Source organism: Moschus berezovskii, chromosome 2, assembly GCF_049115385.1.
Source record: "Moschus berezovskii isolate FMDL1 chromosome 2, NW_MosBer_1.0, whole genome shotgun sequence".
Taxonomy (NCBI): domain Eukaryota; kingdom Metazoa; phylum Chordata; class Mammalia; order Artiodactyla; family Moschidae; genus Moschus; species Moschus berezovskii.
In genome coordinates this window covers 46344274-46364811 of record NC_142461.1, presented here as the reverse complement: position 1 = coordinate 46364811, position 20538 = coordinate 46344274, and the positions used below count along the sequence as shown (strand labels likewise).

The following is a 20538-nucleotide window of genomic DNA, read 5'->3' as shown; positions in this document are numbered from 1 at the left end:
GAAAACAAGCAGCTTCAGTTTTTTAAAAATTTTAATGTATGTGATAACAAACAGGTTACAAGTATATAATTCTCCTAATTTTATAAAACAAGAATTGGAGAAATATAAAGTGTTATAACTTAGAATTATGGAATAAGTTGCTATAAAAGTTATCAAGGTTACAAAAGTACCTTTGCAAGACGGGGAACTGTTGTTGGAAAATCAGAATGCCCAAGTTGACCAAAGGTGTTGCTCCCCCATGAGTAAACCTATTAGAAAACCACAGGAGGGTAGGTTAAGAGCTGTGACACTGATTTTTGCATGCCAATTCTGAACTTTTATAATAACACATACATACCAACAGTTACACACAAATTACTTATCCCAGTCTTTCAACGCTTTAGAAAATTCATTTTAACTAACATTTCTCAGGAGTTTATTACCTTCCGGGCACTGTTCTTAATATACTTTCTTTGTATTAATTAATGTTTCACTATCACACAATCCTTCTTTTAAAAAACATATAAGGGAATTGGCCCAGAGAGGTCACAAATTTTCCAGGATTTAATCCTAGGAACTATACTATACTGCCTCTTATAAAGAAAGTGATTTTTATAAAAATAAAGCTAAGTACCATGAAGAAAAAGGAATCACGATTCTTTATTCTGTGGACAGGAGTACTACAGAATGACTAGAAAGCTTTTCACATATGAAGAATCACTACAAGAGAAGCACAAAGCACCTATGCTCTACTATAGACAAAAAAACAACCAGATTACAGTAACTATGCTTAATGCAAGTGATTTTGTTTATTCTGATTATAAAAGCAATTCATGACCACTGTACAAGACTGTGACAATACAAAGAAACAAAAAGAAAGTGAAAACCACTGATGAATCACCCACTCAGAGACCTTGTTTTAGGAACATACACATATATAATTCCAGAAATTTTATTATCTACTAGATCTAACGAATATACAAAATGTAAAGTGGGACTCTGCTATCAATGCTGCTTTGTGACCTGATGTTTTTTATGCAATGCTCTGTGCACTGACATCTTTCTAGGTCAATAAGTATAGAGCTACAATATCATTTATAACTACATGAAACTCCACTGTGGGTGTAGTTTAATCAATTACCTAATGAAGGAAGTACATTTATTAATAATTTCTTTTCAATTACTTAATATAAAAATTAATTAAAATATATATATAATATATATATTTCCTTAGGATAAATTCCTAAGCAAAGAACTTTGGGTTAATGAACACACACATTCTTATTTTTGCTATATACCAACAAGCTGTCGTCCAGCAAAGTCCAATTTACATTCCCACCAGCAATGTATGTACCTTTTCCCCACATCCTCACCAACACTTAGCATTAAATGCAATCCCTGCTAATATGATAGGTGAGAAAATTTTGTTTTAATTTAAATTTGCTTACTGAGCAGTTGACCATCTTTAGTTGCTGGCTATTTCTATTTATTCTTCGGTGAATGGAATATAAATGCTCTTAAACAATTTTTCATTATGGATCAGGTCATATATGTTACAATGTTTTTCCCCATATATTATGTATCTTAAATTTGTTTGTGGGGTTTTGACGTCATATCTTTTTCTACTCCTAAGATTACTGAAAAAACAAATCACCTAAATTTGTTCTTACACATGTAAAGTTTTATTCTTTAACATCTAGATCTTTACTCCATCCAGAATTAGAATATGTAAAGTTATCTTAATTTTCTTCTGCAAATAAGAAGTCAGTAGCTCCAAAAGTATTTACTGAACATTCAGTCGTTTCTCCATTTGATCTGAAATGCCTACTTTTTAAAATTTTTAAATTTATTTTTTAATTGAAGGATAATTGCTTTACAGAATTGTGTTGACTGCTGCCAAACACATGCATACTTTTTATCACAGACTAAATTCTCATATACACTTGCAGTTATTTCTAGTCTATAGTGTATTTCTGTTATAATAATCTGTTTGCAGCTTTACAATATGTTTTATAAGGCTAATGCTTTCTTTTTCAGAATTTCTGTGGCTCACCTCCTTTGTTTATTCTCCTAGAATAATTTTGGGAATCAATTTATTAAGTTGTAAATATTATATTGGAATACTCTGGGGATTATACTGAATTTACACTCCACTAATTTAATGATCTAGGAGCAATGGCATTTTTTCAATGTTCAGTCTTCTCATCTAAAAATAAAATTTTTCCCTCTTTACTCCTATTTTCTTTCATTAACTTAGAAGAGTTCTTGAATCTGTGTCATGTGGGCTCTACACTTTTCCTATTAACAATGTTCCTATTTCCTTAACACTTTTGTTGCAATTGTGAACAGCTTTTTTTTTCTTAAGCATGCTTTCTGCTTTATATATGTAAGAAAGCAAGCAACTTTTACATTTATTTGTAACTTACCATCTTCCTATTTTCTTATTTTTAAGCCTTTTGATGATTCATAACATTAATAACAAATTATCCTTTTCTTTGCTAATATTTATATTTATTTATATGAGCTATAATAGCTTTTTGGTGAGACTATTATGTCATATTTAAAATATTTAAAGTGTTTAGAATCTTTTACTCACTTTTTATAGCAAGATAAAGGCACTGATGAAGAATCATTATATGAACATATTTAAGAGTAAGTTTAAAAATTTACCTTCCTCAGAAGGATTTGTGTATTTGGGCATGGTTTTAAATGATTCTGGAGGTTACTTTCAGGTCTCACAATTTTAAGAAAGAAATGCCTTCTGTTTTCTTAATGTCTTACATAAGTGTTTTCTTCATCAAGAAATAAAAGTTTACCAATACCTTAGAAAATTGAGTTCTATTTTTCCATAAGAGCACGTTATAAAAAGCTTCTTTGTCAAGCAGACCAATGTTGAATCCAAACTCTACAGTCACACATGTGACTTTAGCCAAGTTACACAATTTCTCTAAACCTCCCTTTCCTCACCTATAAAATGGAAATAATACAGTGCAACGTAAAATACTGAAAAGATCAAATGAGATATAGGATTGTTGCCTGACATACAGCAGATAAGATTCTCATTAAATGATAGTCTAATCTCATCATGTTGGTCTTTCATGAAATCAAGAACAGTTTTTAACAGTTTGCCTCCTACCTGGGATTTTGCAGTAAGTGCAAGAGAATGGTAACCACCTGCCTCCAGATGGATTACTTCTTTACCATCCAGACATTTTACACACAATGGTTGAAGCCTTAAAGAAAAACACACACAAACTCAGAGTAAGAAGTATTCTCAGCAAGAATCATGGACTTTCTCAAATTATAAATGTTTTCAAGTAAAAGTAAATAGTTCCAAAAAAATTTAAAATAAAAATACTGGATTTATATTCAATCTACTCCTAAATATAAGTAATTTTAAACGGTTTTAATTTAATCTCTGTCTGTTAATCACTAATTCACCACCATAATTCAGAATCTATTAAGAATCATAAAACAACTAATGATTCATATGGCAGAAGGTATACTTTTTAATGAATTAGGTGCTTTCATTCTGCTAACGAGAAAAGAGACATTTATATTAACTGGCTGTTTTAGATAATCATTCTATTTACATACTTCTACAAATATTTATTGCTAATATCAAAAGAATTTCTCTTACAACAGTTTTTCCATGATATACATGAATAGGTATGGTTTAATACACTGGTTATAGTCATTTTGGCAGCAGCAGATAGACCTATTTCAGGTTAAGAAAACCGTTGGTTCTTCTTTATAAGTTAAAAATGTGAACCATTCACATGTTCCAGTGACATATAATCTTATCCCCAAACACCCCTTTCTGCACTCTAACATGACTAAACATCAAAGAAGAGATGGAAAAATATATCGTGGATACTTAAGTCCTTTATTGTTAGGAACAAAGTCAAGACTGACTGGGGGGGAGCAGGTGGCGTTTGTTTTGGTTTTTTATCAGAGTTAATGGTGTATAACAATCTAGAGCTAGAAGGGACCAGATTTCCTCCAGGAGGAAGTGGAGATCTGGAGACCTTCAAGGGAGGGAAGTTATTTGTTTAAACTAATTCCTAACAGTAAACACTGGCTGCACTTACCTGGGCAGAACATCGCCATGTCCCAGCTGTCCTTCCTTCCCTTTCCCCCAGGTCCACACCTCTGTTCTCAGAGAAGGCAGGAGCGCATCTGCTTCCCCACTGTATGTAGGGGTCAGAACCACTGTTCGAGTTTTTACCCGTGCAGCTTTCCTCAGAAGCCTGGGTGAGACTGAAAGCAAACCAGAAATATATGAGGGAACAGACAGATGAGAAAAAAGGTACCACCTTAATAAACTGTTGATTTTCAAAAAAATATACTAACATGGTATTTGTGAACCATATTCTATAGGTTCTCTGCAAAACTGGGGATTAAGTGAGTTTGGTAAATACTGCCTACTACATTCTTCCTTCCCGCCCCTGTGGAGATTCACACACACACACACATTAGCATGCTAAAGGTACGGACAAGTCCTGCAATTAAAAGCCATGTTTAAATCTGTTTAGCCCTACCCCACTTCCAAGCATTTGGCCACAAAATTCTTTTTTGTACATTTTTTATATAGAATGGCTATATGACATCCTATGTAACTGGTATTCTAAAGAACAAGCTTAACAAAGTACTACACTAAGGCTAAGAAATATTTCTTCCATGTCAAAGCAAAATTAAAAGTAAAGCTTTTCCAAATGAAGGTCTTAAGTTCAAGCATGCTATAAATACTGTAACAAAAGATTTACTTTAGACATAAAGTGTTAAAGTTTCTAAGTGAGAAAATGGTTATGAATGAGAAATACTAAAAAGCTTTTGTATTTTGCCTGCTAACTTCATTTTATAAAGAACTTCATCTTTTAAAAAAGAATGCTGACATCTTTTACAGTGTTCTAAATTATACTAAAGGCTGTTATAACACTGTGCAAATCTTGTACACCAATCTGGTGAGACTGTTTTGAAGAAAATCATCAAGTGTCACTTGATGTACAGACTCAGTCCCTTGATCATTAAGTTGTGGGTCACAAAGAAAGTGATCATCACTGGCTAAGATTACAATCTTTTCTGCTGAGTGTGCCACTAGCTTACACAAGGTTCATAAGCAGAAGCACATATCATGAAAAAGTGAGGGTCTAAAGTTATTTCTAAAAAACAGTAATATGTAACTTTAAAAAATTAATAAAATAAAATTTGATATTTGAATATGTTAGCTTTAGTATTTAAGAAAGAAAATTTATTATAACACAATATGTGATGTCACCAGAAATCCAAGAAATTCACCAGAAATTCAACTAGCTCACAAAAGCTAGTCGTTTCCTTACCTTGTGACAACAAGCCAGGGAGAGAGAGTCTTCGGCTGCCTCCCTCAGACTCTTCTTCTCTGATATCCACAAGACTTGAACTCTTCTTTCCCTGCATTGACTCCTGTTTAACCTGTTCTTCTCTGCTATCCTTCAGACCTTCTGGGCCTATGGAACTGCTGCCTGCCGGAGCTCCAGGCTCACAAGGGGCTGTACTATAAAAGTTCATAACTTTCTTAAGAGACAAGGCCCCAGCTTCATATGTAGCAGCCACTCTCACACCAACAGCAGATGCACAAGAGACCACAAGGCTGTTGAGGGCTGAAGTGCTTGTGGTTGGTGGGCTGTGAAGATTAGGAATTGCTTCTTCTACAAGAGGCTAAAATATACACACATAAAACAGCATATAAAAATATAATCCCTTATACAACAAGTAATCAATAAAAAGAAAATGTAACATCTATCACTATTCGCAAATATATGACTCTAAAACAGGAGGTCTTCATCTCCAACCTAAAGGGATCCCTTCTTGATTGTATATTTAACACATTTATATGGAAAAGAGTGCTTGAAATACAGTTCCTTATAAAAAATACTTCCTTTTGTTTGAGTGGGATTTTATCAGGGTATTTAAAAATAAGTCCCACCTGCTTTATAAAATAAAACACAGTAGAGGGGAAGAGGGGAGGGAAGGTATGAAAAACAAAGCTTTTAACATGAGGTAATAGCCCTGATAGAAGGTTGAAAAAGTGCAAGCTTTACTATTGATCACTACTAGGAAAAATTATACAGATTTCTACTAAGAAATTATGAGAAAAAATTCTATTTTAAGAAAATTCTATTTTAGGCTTTTCCTGAAATATTTTATAGACAGAAATTTATATATGGCATACCCAGGCAGAGAAATAAGTTATATCTCTAAATCATCAGCCCCCAAATTATGTTTTGAAGTTTCTGTCCTTCTACTATTTAATCAAGAATTATTTTCCATGACCCAGGCACAAGGCAAACTGAAAGATTACCTTAGCTTTCATTACCATTGAGTAATGTGGTAGGTTAATCATTAAACATTTGGATCCAATGTGCTTAGTGTTATTCACAGCTGTATTAGAAAGCTAACTAAAGTTTTCTGGTATCTTAGTGAAAGATCAGTTAAAATTTACTCTGAGCTGTCAAGCACCACTGCTTAATAAAAAAGATAAGCCTACTAACCTACACAAAAAGCTTTTGGTTTATGAGCACAGGTCACAGTGAAAATTTTGTTTCCTATGTTACCCAAATATCCCAGAGGCGTGGGTATGCATGTGTGTGTGTGTGTGTGTGTGTGTGTGTAAAATATTTCTTCATTTGTCCTGAACTGCAAACCAAACTCCCAATTTTTTCTTTTACACTGGCTTCTGATTTTCTTACAGGAAATAATTCCTGTTCCCTGCACAGTGTCTGACATGTAGTAGGCATTCAACACATTTTGGTGAATTAAATACTAAATTCAGAAGAGTCACTTCTATGTGAGTCTTTAATTAAAATATCCAACAAAATAAACAAATAGACCATATAAAAAAAGTCTATCACTCCCTTGGTAACACAGTTCCCATGATATCGTGTTCAGAAAAACGACTATCACTACTTCCACCCTCTATTTACAAACGCTCATAGGTGGTGCTAGCTGATAAAAACCCGCCTGCCCATGCCAAAGCAGAAGACTTAAGAAATGCAGGTTCGATTCCTGGGTCAGGAAGATTCCCTAGAGGAGAGCACAGCAACCCACTCCAGTACTTCTTGCCTGGAGAATCCTATGGACAGAGGAGCCTGGCAGGCCATAGTCCACAGGGTCGCAAAGAGTCGGACAGACTGAAGTGATATTAACATGCATGCACATAACAGAAGCTGTAACAGTATTTAGGGGTGACTGACTTAGGGAGTTCTTAGCATCAGGCTCAGGAAAATTAAAAAAAACAAAACTCTACCTTATATAAACTTTAAACTATTGTCTTAATTTGCCCCTCTACTTAATTACATTTAACAATTCATAAAATAAGTAAATAAAACAAAAAACACATGCCCAGCAATTCTGACAAAAGACACAATTTTAGTAGTCCCAGTCAGTAAAATTCAATAATGAGATATATGCTTCATTACCAAATACTTTGGCTTATTTCATAAATGTATGATATTCTTTCAGTTACATCTGGCCAGAAGAAGAAAAGACTTATTCTAGACTACATAAATTCCTAAGGGTTAGCTGTATGACTGAGACACTGTTTACAATGATGGTGAGTTACACTTAGTTAAAAACACACTGCCAAAACTAGCATAGGAAACCAAAGCTTTAAATGTTTAACCAAATGACTGGGTCCAAAGAAAAGTGTAATTTCAATGATGACAATCTATTAATCAAATAGACAGTACAAAATAAACTTTTAACTTCAACTTTAACAAATCAGATGAATGACTTTTGATAAGTCAAAATCTAACTTTTTTATTAGCATGCACAAGTCCTGTTAAATTATTACTTTCACTTTGTTTAGATTTCCCTTTCTTTCTCCAAACAGATTAACTAAAAAAAAAAAAAATCAAATATCTACAAGGTTCAGGGAGTAGCCTATGAAATAAAGACTGTTTCTGAAAACACCTCTAAGCCACATTTCTATCCTTAGCCAGTAAACAACAGTAAGGAAGAACCAAGAGGCAAGGTGGTTTCAAAAACCTGAAAACAATGCCACAAGGTAGCTCTTTTATTTGAGTCTTAATCACTAAATTGCCAGGGAAGTCCCTATGATTAGACGTTTCTATTTAGATTTATTTTGGAAAAGCAAAAGCCTTCTACTAAGAATAAAAAACCGAGTATCCTTTAGAACAATTTGTTTGAAGTAGGGAGACACAGTTTACTATATGCCCCTGGTAAATAGCTTCTCTCCACTTACTACATGTTTTCCAACTAAAAATAGTTTAAACAAGTTGAAAAAAAAAAATTAAAGCCTCCGTCCAATGATGCCCAGTAAGGACTACTGATATAACTGAAATGAATTCAAATATGTAATGCCAGTCAATTTTAAGTGTGCCCTCAATTGAGGGATCTTCCACATAGCAAGCTTCACTGATAAAGAAGGAAAGGATTTTTCTCTAGAATCTGAAGAGTGCTACAAGTGCAGATCAGAGAATTCTCTGTGAATAGACAGTCATGTTAGATCAAACTTTTTTGGGAGCCCACCTTAGCCAGGGGGGAAAAGTACTTGGACAAGAAAAATGGGATTTTGCTACTTATAAAACAAGCCCAGAGTAACATCTTGCAACATCAAAAAGGGCCAGAATTTGAACAAAAAGAGTAATTTTGAATCAATCCAGGGTTTTTCTTATCTAGGCTTGCATGATGAGATAGAATTATAGTCAAACTAAAAAAATTAAAAATGGGACCAACCCTTAGGTATTTAAAGTTTCTCAAGAAAAACTCAGATGGTTCAACTCCAGAAACACCTTTACAAAATTTAGCAGGTACCTGAGATGGCATTGGCTTTTCACCATTCTCGGAGTTTTCTCTTACTGAATGATCAGATAGTTTCTGCACATACTCATTTACTGCCTGAGTGTCAGGGTATGATGGTGTACTTCTTGCAGAAGAAACTTCAGTTGTTCCCATGATATCTTGTGGGGAGGAAGTGGGCTGAACACTTGTGGTCTGAACATTTCCAACATTCAGTTCAGTAGCAGCAGGCGGCTCATTCTGCACCAGAGTGTTCTCAAACACTTCTCCCTGGCTGTCAAGGGTTTCAGAGGAGGGGCTGATGGTGGTGCTGGCCTGGATTTCTGCCTGGGATTCTGACAGTGTCACACCTAATGGACAACAGTGGCTGTCTGATATAATCACGTGGTCTTCCTTGTCAGTCATCGTAATTAAGAGCTGGCTGCATTGGTTGCATCTTTCTGGCACTGGCTTCAGATCCTGGGAAGGGAGGCATTGGACCAGTGCTAAGCTGTGGAAGGCACCGCAAGCAACTTGGAGCACTACTCGCCCAGCAAGGTGTTCCACCTTTTGTGGCTTTGTCACTGGGAAGGTGGTGGTGATGAGACCCAACTGACAACCGGTACCCCATGCCCAGATCTCTCTGCTTAGGGACAGTGCCAAAGTGTGCTCCTCACCACATGCCAACTGCAAGATCCTGACCGCTAACAAAGGACTGGTCTCAGAATCAGAAATGCTGACAGGGTTTGGCTCTGGAACATATGGCTGGTTAGCTACCGCACACTGGCCAGAAGAGTTCTCCCCCCACATGTACACCACACCACTGTCTGTGACTGCTCCAGTGTGGAAACTCCCTGTTGCCACAGTAACAACATACTGCCCAACCAGGGCACTCTCCAGAATGGGGTTGCTTGGACAAGTCTCTGCTGGCTCACTTCTCCAGGGGAGAGTCCCAAAGCTGTAGACCTCACCATCTGAGGGTTTAAAAACAAAACAAAACAGAAACAAAAAGTTAGTGAATTAACTCGACATTTTCTCAGCTAACCTTTAGTCCCCTCCAGGTTTAACAAAATAGAATTTATTTTTTTTCCTTTTCTTAATTTTCAAGAGCACAGCTATGGAAATTTGGTTCAAGCATATAGCATTCCATACTTACTAATCTTTTAACAAAGAACATCTTTGAACATTCAGAAATATGGTGACAATTTCTACAAATTGCAGGAGACAACTTCAGATGAAGGTGCTCCTCTTCTTCAGCCTCATTCTACAAACTCCTAGCACCAATCATTACTAAAGGCTCTCATCATAGGCTATTACAGAAGTGGATTCCAAGTTCAAACACAGAACAATGATCATGATATGATCAGATAAAATAAGCAGAAGACAAAACAGACACATTCACTAATATCTACAATATTCACTACTAATGTTTAACAGAGCAGTAGATGAATATGCAATGGCATAAAAAATACTAGAGATTCACTTTGGCCAAAACTATGAAATCAGCTTTATACACCTCCAGGTTGGACTGAAAGCAGCAATACTAACAATACGTGACTGTCTTCATGTTTTGTACTATAGTATGTATAATTTTTATATTGTGTACTAGACAGCTTTTCTGAGTTGCATTTAAAAAGCACATCACAACAAAACAAAGTAAAACACAAAAGAAGTCATGACTGGGTAGCTTTAGACTGAAGGGTAACTGGCCAGCTTTAGAAATAAAAAGGAGACATGAATGATGACAACCTATTTATGCTCACCTGTGCTATCAAGTCATAGTTTTACTGCAGGTACTGCAAGAATTTGGGGACATATGTAAATGATCCATATTAGCGAAAAAATGTAAATGGGACAAAGATTTGACCATGGATTTTGAAAAATATTAAACAAAGCCCACTATCCTTTTTTTCCTATATGACCAGGGACCTACCTTTTTTTTTTTAATTAATAAAGGAATGAGTACTATTCTTCCTCCACGAGCAGCGATTCAGTCACTGATGAAAAAAATGTTTATTTTATCTCCGGCCTATGATATATGGCAGATACAAATATATACTCAAATTAACTCACTATAAGATCTGTGTAAGGGAAAACACAATAGTGGCTAGAAGAAAGATCAGCTTTTGTTAGGGAATTTCTAATTTGGATAGAGTACTGAGAAAATAAGCTCACTGGTTAAGAGCTTTCAAACTTTTCTTCCCAAGCGATACACCTATCACACTTGTTTACCAAATCACACAGTTCACCAAAACTTTCAACTGGTATTATTTCACTGGAATAATAGGTTCTCTAAAGAAAACTGCAAAGAAATGAATATTTAGACATCATTTAAAAATAGTATCCCACAAAAACAGTGAATCAATAAGGTGTCTTCACTGAATTAGGAGCTAATGGCTAACCTGAATAGAGACAAAGAAGCTTGAAATTTCTAGTATTCAATCAATACCATTTCCTCACTTAGAAAAGAAAGTACTGGAGATCTCTGTGCCATTTCAAGCTACACACTTGTGTTGAGAGGAGATTTTTTGTTACTTTGACACTTAAAACAGACTACTGCTTACACATGAACATAGGTTATTTACACATTTTTTTAAGTTTTCCCTCAGTTTTCCCAGGCTTTAAGGTTTGATTCTAGATGTTTAAAGATACCATGCTCATGAAGGATTCCTAAATTGCTTACTGAAGGGCTAAAACAACAACAGGAACAGAATTCCATTGATATATGCTTGAGAAATATAGATTTTGAAGCCCATAGTGTAGGTACCGAATATAGTTCACATTGAAAAAATAAGGCTTTTTCCAAATTTTGACCTAATACAATAATAATTATAGTATTATGTATTATTATAATAAAAGTGACATAATAACAAAGAAGTTAGAAAGAAATCTATGTTTACCCCATAAAACCACCAAGGTCAGCTTTAAGCTTTGTTTCCTAGAATTTGTCTTCCCTTAGTTCCTACAAGGAAAATACCAAAGCATTATTAAATACTTAGCAAATGCTTATAGAGCAGAAATTTATAAATTAGTGGAGTTGATGGCAGTCCTGACCCAAATCAAATTTGCCATGACTGCGCCGGTAAAATGCCATTAAAATTAAAGGTAGCTCTCTATATAAATTATAGCCTAGGCGTCTGTTATAGATTTACAGACTGCATTATATTCTTATGAGCTGCCATTTATGCCTGAGAAAACCTAAGACTATATAGCCAAGTGATTTTAAAAGCAGGCTTTGAAATCAGAGTCTCTGGGTTCCCATCCTGACTCTGACCCTTTAACTAGCTGTGTGTGCTTGGGAAAACAATTTAATCTCCCTGACCTTCAGCTTCCTCATCTGTGAAGTGGGGATAATAACAGCAGCTACCTCATAAGGTGGTTGTCAGGACTCGATGAGATAATACATACAAAGTGCTTAGCACAGTACCTGGCACATATAATTGCTTAACAGACATTTGCTATTATTAGCATTATTATTCTGATACATTTAATGAACATAAGTATAGCAACAGGATCTCTGAATACATAATCTTTCAAAAAAATCTAATTTTTCATGTACTTATCACTACAAAAAAATTTAAGCTATAATTCTGCCTTTTATTGTAGTGAGGGAACATCTTAAATTTAAGAACTAATCTGATTTCTGATAAAGGGAGTAAGACCATACTTTGAAAACAAAAAGAACATAAGCTCCAGCAAAGTCCATTAGAACCCCGGGCACACAGGAAGCTCAGCTGTCCTTACACACTCAGACACTGGTCAGAGCCTCAGACAGTGCTGGCTAAGCCGATCTTCTCAGCACCTTCAGTCAGAAGCACTCCATGTCTCACTCCAAGGGCAGCGTGAAGAACAGTCTTTCCTCCCCAGCCTGGCAATCTCTCTGGTGTCACAGAACAGGACCCTGCCTGCCACACATGGACCAGGCCTCTTTCTTTGGATCCTTCAGCCTCTGTGGAACTACAAACATCAAGAAAAATAGCTTAATTGTTTCTGTAGTTCAGAACTATACCTTCTGTCCTTAATACTGTCATGAAGATTTATACCTTTTACCAGGACATGGGTGACTGGGTCAGACAGGTTAGCACCTATTTTATGACTTGGTTATGACATAAAAGCAGAGGCAAAACAACTATTTATATGAGACCCTAAGGACAAATCCACAAATTACTTATTTCTATCTAAGAAGCCAACAAAACCTGGGCTATTTTTTGAAGTTTTTTGATTGAGTAACATAGAATTTCAAAATTCTAACTTCTCAATACATTAACTCCTTAGCTATTAAAGTTACAACATATCCAAAGTTGGAGTTTTATTTTTAAATTTTTTTAATTTGGTAGGGGAAAAAAAACAACAAATAGGTATCTGATGAGAAAGATAGGAGCAGTAGGGATCCTTATTTCACTTTATGCTGAGTTTAAGCTCTATAATTCCTATTTAAATTTTTAAGAGTTAAATTTATAACAGGTAAAATCCTTCATGCTTTACTCACATTTTAGCCAAAGAATTCTATCCATCTGATGACACTGGCTCAAAAATCATAAAACACACAGCTGTGTAGTAATGATCATATCCTAACTGCCTCCCTTTCCAAGAAAAGGCCATATTAACATACTCTGGGTTTCCTTTATATAAAGTCTTCCTTTGTGTCACCACTGATGGGACATTTCTTTTTTTATAATCTTTTTTCTAGAACACTGATGCCAAAATTTTAATGATATTCAGAAACTTTCTTTGACTTCTGTATTTTGTAATACCTAGGATTTTCTCTATTTGTGCTAAATAATATTCCTGTAAGTTGTAATTGGGCACATCCATGGTTTTATGAAAGGGAAACCACAAACCTAACCCCTTTTTCAAAATATCATTCATGACGAGTTTGATAAGGATAGAATTATAATTAATAAGGATACTTTTGAAAAATTATGTGAGGAAAAAATGGCTTCAAAAACTTTACAGTGATGAAATGAAGACATTTTGTGCCTTTACTAAGAAAGGGACTAGCAACAAAGTGAACCACTAACAAGCTTTATTGTAATTATCTTTCTCTCTTTGCCAATTAACACAAATGTCGCTATTCCTACTTAATAACCATCAAGAAGAAAATTAAACTGAAGAGAAGCTACACATAAGTGGAACTGTTTGTTGTGTTCTCCTAGAAAGACAGAGGAGAAGGAAAAAATGGCTTTACCTTTTCTTCTTTGAGTCCATCGGTCAGTGGGAGCACTCCATCACCAAATCATTCTCTCCTTGCAAAAGGTAAAGACCTAAACGGAAAAACACATGTAAGCACAAAAAGCAGTAAAAGAATGCTTTGCTATTTTATCAGTCAGATTTTCCAAAAAAAGAAAAAAAAAAAAAGGCAGCCCTCCAACAAATGCACATTCACTGGGCAATAAATATGCAGCAAAACTATTTAAACTATTTCATATCCCGCCTGCCAAAGTTGAATCGCTAGACTGAGCCTGCCCACTAGCTTATAAAAAAATGCCTGTAGAACGTCAAATGTAATTTCAAAATGAGAAAAGACTACCTATGACCTCGCTGTACTTTGTCAGGCAACAGACTTTTTTCATTTGTTATAAAGAAGTGGAATCTGAAAACTCAGTGTGTTACATATTCACTACATACACACTAAGGCTACTTTTTAAATGCTTCTGGGACATATGTACACTTAAATACCAATTAAATAAACAAGAACTTCTATAATCTCTCCAGTAATGTATCAATTGAAGCAGTTTTAATTTATGTTTTCCAGCAATGCAATGCACACACATAAAATTACATCATTAGAACAAAGTTCTCCATTTATTGGAACCAGCAGTATTTTCCCCAAATCAATCTTAATTCAAAACCATAATCCAAAGGGCTGGAAGAAAGAAATCTGTATTTTTAAAATATCACCTGCCATTTAATAGAAAAGAGTTATATGAAAATAACAGTACAAATATCATGATCCATCATTTCAGCAACTCGAAATTTAATAAAGTTAGAGCGAGCAATAGGAATAGGCAGACAGAAACGCTCAATGCATTTCAACTGAGAAATTCACATTTTTAAGGGCACCAAAGCTCATGAAAATAAGGGTAATGGGGTTTTAGATGTGTGAGTGATAAAAATACTGGAGACAAATTTATTATTGTCCTGCAAAAGGATATGGCATGATCACAATGCTCTGCAAACAGCCCACACCGGCAGGAGAGATGTAAGATCCATCTGTTTACTCCAGGTTGCCTGTGAATTCTTACTGTTTCCCATCTGTATATCTGGAGGAAATTACTCTCTACCTAGTGCTTATTTTAGAAAGGTTCTGAATCATTCCAAGTCAGATGAAGGGTACCATGTAAATGAAAGATATATTTGAATAGATTTAGCCGATTCATTGGAAGAGACCCTAATGCTGGGAAAGATTGAAGGAGGGAGGAGAAGGGGACAACAGAGGATGAGAAGGTTGGATGGCATCACCGACTCAATGGACATGAGTTTGAGGAAACTCTGAGAGACAGTGAAGGACAAAGAAGCCTGGCGTGCTGCAGTCCATAGGGTCACAAAGAATTGGACACAACTTAGTGACTGAACAACATTTAATAAATATGATTACTAAGTGGTACTATGCTTTGTGTGTGACAGTAATTAACTTTTAGTAAAAGGTACAGTTCACAGCATACAGAAAAGTTCTGAGGACAAGTCTAACCTTTGTTTATCTATCAGAGATCACAGAGTAACTGGTCCCTTGATACAAGTAACAATGCCCTGGAAGAAACCAGAGAACTGCTCAGGGAGGGTGCGGCAGTGTACAAACACACTTCATGCAACCAACTCACTGCCTCTGAGCTGAACTGTGTCCCACTGCCTGGCAATCAAAACTGTGGAGAATCTTTTGGTAATGTGACTAAAACAGCCAACATTTCTTCCCTTTTGGGGTCCTTTTTTTGAATACAGGGCTTTCTTAAAGTAGATTACTCCTTATGTGATATGATTTCTCACCAATAATCATTTTTTCAAATCCAAGTGAAATTAAAACTCTACAAACTATTTTGTAACATTCCTTTGTTACTTTCTATCTATGGTAGGGAGGATAATGACCCCCAAGATGTCCGTGTATCCTAATGTCCAAAACCTGGGAGTATGTTAGGTTACACGGCAAAGGAGATGTAAAGCTGCTAACCAGCTGGTTTTAAGTTGGGAAGATGATTCTAGTAATAGCTATCCAGGTGGACTCAGTATAATCACAGAGTCCTTAAAAGTGGGAAAAGAAGGTAAAGGAGAGTTCAAAAAAGAGATATGATGATGCAAACAGAGTCAGAGAGCTGCTAAACTGCTGGCTTTGAAGACGGAAGGGAACAGCCATAAGCCAAGGAATGTAGGTGGCCTCTAGGAGCTGAAACGGGCAAGGGAATGGATTCTTTCCTAGAGCCTCCAGAAAAAAACACTGCCCTGATGAACCAAGGTCCGTCTAGTCAAGGCTATGGTTTTTCCTGTGGTCATGTATGGATGTGAGAGTTGGACTGTGAAGAAAGCTGATCGCCGAAGAATTGATGCTTTTGAACTGTGGTGCTGGAGAAGACTCTTGAGAGTCCCTTGGACTGCAAGGAGATCCAACCAGTCCATTCTAAAGGAGATCAATCCTGGGTGTTCATTGGAAGGACTGATGCTAAAGCTGAAACTCCAATACTTTGGCCACCTCATGAGACGAGTTGACTCACTGGAAAAGACTCTGATGCTGGGAGGGATTGGGGGTAGGAGGAGACGGGGATGACAGAGAATGAGATGGCTGGATGGCATCACCGACTCGATGGACATGAGTTTGAGTGAACTCCGGGAGTTGGTGATGGACAGGGAGGCCTGGCGTGCTGTTGTTCATGGGGTCGCAAAGAGTCGGACACGACTGAGCGACTGAACTGAACTGATGACACACTTAAACCCAGAGAGACTTGAGTCTGACTTTTAACCTAAAGAGCTCTAAGATAATAAGTTAGTGTAATTTTGAGCACTAAATTTGTAGGAATGCTATAAGCAGAAACCAAAAGCTAGTATACTATTTCACAGACATCTTTATCAATATTTATAGATCTAATTTTGTTTTAATGGTGTTTAGTATACTTCTAAGAAGATACGCCCACCTGAAATTCAAATATGACAATGAGAAAAAGCGCAATGACTGCTAAGGTAACACAACTAAAAAGGAATATTACAGCTAAATGTGGAAAGCTTATAAAGTTTTACCTCACATACTTAAAATATGTAGCATTTACCAAATCCAGTTAACCCAGCATTCTTCCTCAACTACGTACCCAAACAGGAAAAATAAATTAAAAATTTTTGTTTTCCTAATATGTTTATGATCCCCCCTCTCTGGGAAATCTATAAGACTTGCCTCAACCACTCAGATAGCATTTAAACTTGCTTATGTTCTTCTGCTGTTTAACATTTTTAATTGTTATAAAACTGCCTAATTATGAGGCTGCTTCTGAGGATATTTCTCCCCAGGTGAGTCAGGATCCTTGCACTCTGCTTTTCTTCTGTTACAGTAACTTTCCCTCACAGCCTTTATTATATTAACTAGCTCTGACCCAGAAGCTGTGTGATATTTACAGAGTCAGATAATGTGGGGTCCTCTTTTACTTCACCTGGCCTTTCCAGACACCAATGGCATCTGTAAAAGAAGCAAATTAGACTCTGGCATCCCCTCCAACTATGAGCCACAGAAGAAAGCTACATTCAGTTTAAATATACCCCTGAACACTTCAAATGAGCTCCTTCACAGTGAAATGTAATCAAACTCTCAGATGACCCTTTAAAACAAAAAGCAGATCTTGGTTCTTAATGAATTGATTACACTGTTAGAGCCCAGTGGACACACAACCTCCTGCTACATTTAACAGAAAGATAACATGCAGAGGATATGGTTTTAGTACGATGATCTGGAAGTGCCTAAAAAAAAATCTGGTCTAGATGTTCTAATTATCACTAGAAAGAAGAGCTGCAAACTATCTACAGGTCCATGATACCATAACCAGAAATCCAAAGTCCAAAAAACTCTGAAAACTAAGTTTTTTTCATTTAAGTCTGCTGGTGGCAAAATTTAATCTGACCTGAACTCACCCAAGAGCAAAACCTGACCGGAACTGATGTGAGGCTATTCAGTTTTTACCCCTTTAGTGTACATCTTCATAAGTTTTGTCATAGAAGTATTAATATGATTGTAGGGTGGGATCAAAAGCCCCACAGGAAGTGTTATATATGGTTTATGCATCTTAGTCCAAAGATCAGAAAAACTCTGAATTTCAAAACACATCTTGCCCCAAGGGTTACAAGTAAGGGACTGGGAACCTGTATTCTAAAACTATCATTTCGCTAGGCATCCTCAACTTTTTAATGGCAATGATTTACATCACTCGTTTCAAAAGTTTTAAGTCAATTTAACGGTGAACATAGTCACATACAGAGCCCAAATGAGTTTTGTAAGGAATACCCTCCCTGAAAATACTCTTGCCTCATGTGAGTGAAGGAAGGAAGCCTGGGCTCTTTAATTTCACACAAGGCTACCCATTTGGTGGAAAGAGGTAAACAAAGTGAGAGGTGCTATGTCCTAGAACAATCAGGACTTAGTGATGTATTAGATATAAGTGGGAGATAAAGAAGGAGGAATCAAAAATGACCTCTGACTTCTGCCTTGAGCAACTGTGTAGTGGTACCATTTACTGAAATGAGGAAAAGTGAGGGGACAGGATTCTGAAGTGGAAGGTAAGATTCTGGTTAGACAAGATTTTTTTTTATAAATGTAAGGCGCCTGTGAGAAATCCAAGAGTATATATCAAGTAAGCAGCTGAATATATGAGTATGGTGTTCAGACGAAAGGTCTTAACTGTTGACATAAACTTGGGAAGCATAAGGACAATATCTGAGATCAAGACAATGGACAGTGACAGTGGGGTATATACAAAAGGGAAGGCACAGAACCAAGCTGTAAGATGCCTGGACAGACTGAGCAACAAGCAAAGACTGAGATGGGAAGTGGCCTGTGAGGTAGAAGAAACATGAGTCTGACATGGGCACACAAAGCAAAGCAGAAAACGTTTCCAGCAGGAAGGACTGATCAGCACAGCTGGGGTCTCAGCTGGGGACTGAAAACCAGATTGGAGCAGGCTGACTGTAAGTGGGAGGTGAGGACATGAAAATAAAGTTGGTGCAAATGATTCTTTTAAAAAAATGTTGAAATGGCAAACAGAAAGGAGCAGTTGCTGGAGAGAAACATGAAGATCAAGAGTGTATTTTGGGGGAGCAGGGTAAGATGAGAGAGAGCTGAACATGTCTGCAGGATGATGACACTGATCCTACATAGAAGGGGGACAAGAACAGAGGGCAAAACCAAAATCCCGGACAAAGTGGGAAAGGGCAGCATTCAGAACACACATGCAGTGGGACTGATCTTTCATGAGAGGAAGGGTCTACATTTTAAGAAGAAACAAAATAGCAGGTATAAACACAGGCAGGATTATAGATTTCGTGGTGGGAGGATAAGAGTCCCACAGGATAGCACCTGTGACTAGGACTTTACCGTATGTGTGCTATGTTTTCTAATCTAACACCTGGCTCCATTCATTCCATCTTTTCGTTTGATTTTGCCATATTTACTTATTTCTGTAAACTGCCTTTTAGGAACAAAGTAAAATATAAATAAACATTTTAAATATGGAACAGAAATATGTCAATGAACTATTATCCCCAATGCAAAGAGAAAATTAAATTCCCTGTATTCACATTTAGTAAACTTTATTCTCTGGACAAAGTCCATTTGCCTTAATAATTTAGTCAAAGTTAGTATACTAACTTTAAAATGCTTAAATTTCAACAACTAAAACCATATGTATTTTTCTTATCTACTATACTTCAGGTATGGAACCAATATAAAACTTCCATGGAAGCCCAAAACACCTTATGTTCTAGTATATCCCAGCTGCTTAAAACAGTCCTGATATACAACAAGTACTCGATAAATACCTGTAGACCAACTGTGCTGTGCTGGGCTTAGTCGTTTAGTCATGTCTGAATCTTTTCAACCCCATGGACTAGCCTGCTAGGTTCCTCTGTCCACAGGGATTCTCTAGGCAAGAATACTGAAGTGGGTTGCCATGCCCTCCTCCAGAGGATCTTCCCAACCCAGGGATCGAACCCATGTCTCTTACATCTGCACTGGCAGGCAGGTGTCCTTATCACTATCACCACATGGGAACAGACCACCCCTTAAATCCTGACCCAGAGTTCAGGAATTCAGTAAATTAATGCATATAAACAAAGTCAGTAGGATGGCCTAGAAAGTACTTACTACTTATAATGCTGTTACTAATGGGATAATGCACTTACTAAGTCATTGATTCAAAATATAAACTCTGGGAGGTGAGAAACCATGACTTATTTATTGGTAAGCTCTTGTACCCATAGTAACCATTAGGTGCAAGCTGGCTACACATAAGAGTACCCAGTGGAAGACAACCCTTGATCTTAAGTTCCTGTCCACAGACTTTCAAATGAATAGAAGGCGTCTATGCTTATATATAATTAAAAGTCAGTTTTAGACACGAAAGGGAAGTATCTTCTCATAATAAAAACTCTCATCCATAATTTGCTAATGATCTTCCTAACAAGGAAGAGGCTTTTCTTTCATGCCACTTCACAGATGTCAGATAACCCAGGAGAGAACAGTCCCTTTCTCCTTAGCACATGGAGACTTTCTGGTGTAATCAGGGACATTAAGGCTTCATAGTCTCTCTCTTTTTACTT

General features: G+C 36.5%; 1 protein-coding gene across 3 annotated transcripts in view; it reads right to left on the bottom strand.

Annotated features, from left to right (window-relative positions):
- Window positions 1-20538, bottom strand: part of ALS2 (alsin Rho guanine nucleotide exchange factor ALS2) — a 60362-nt gene that overhangs the window by 34443 nt on the left and 5381 nt on the right. For 2 of the 3 annotated variants that reach the window (XM_055397663.2, XM_055397662.2), the window contains exons 2-8: window positions 13946-14021; window positions 12560-12714; window positions 8794-9731; window positions 5319-5676; window positions 4071-4239; window positions 3116-3212; window positions 171-248 (exon numbers count right to left, since the gene is read on the bottom strand). In XM_055397663.2, the coding sequence (XP_055253638.1) occupies window positions 171-248; window positions 3116-3212; window positions 4071-4239; window positions 5319-5676; window positions 8794-9731; window positions 12560-12714; window positions 13946-13965 (1815 nt within the window). In that variant the 5' untranslated portion in view covers window positions 13966-14021. Of the gene's footprint in view, window positions 1-170; window positions 249-3115; window positions 3213-4070; window positions 4240-5318; window positions 5677-8793; window positions 9732-12501; window positions 12715-13945; window positions 14022-20538 lie in introns of those variants that run through there. The other variant, XM_055397665.2, reaches the window with a different exon arrangement.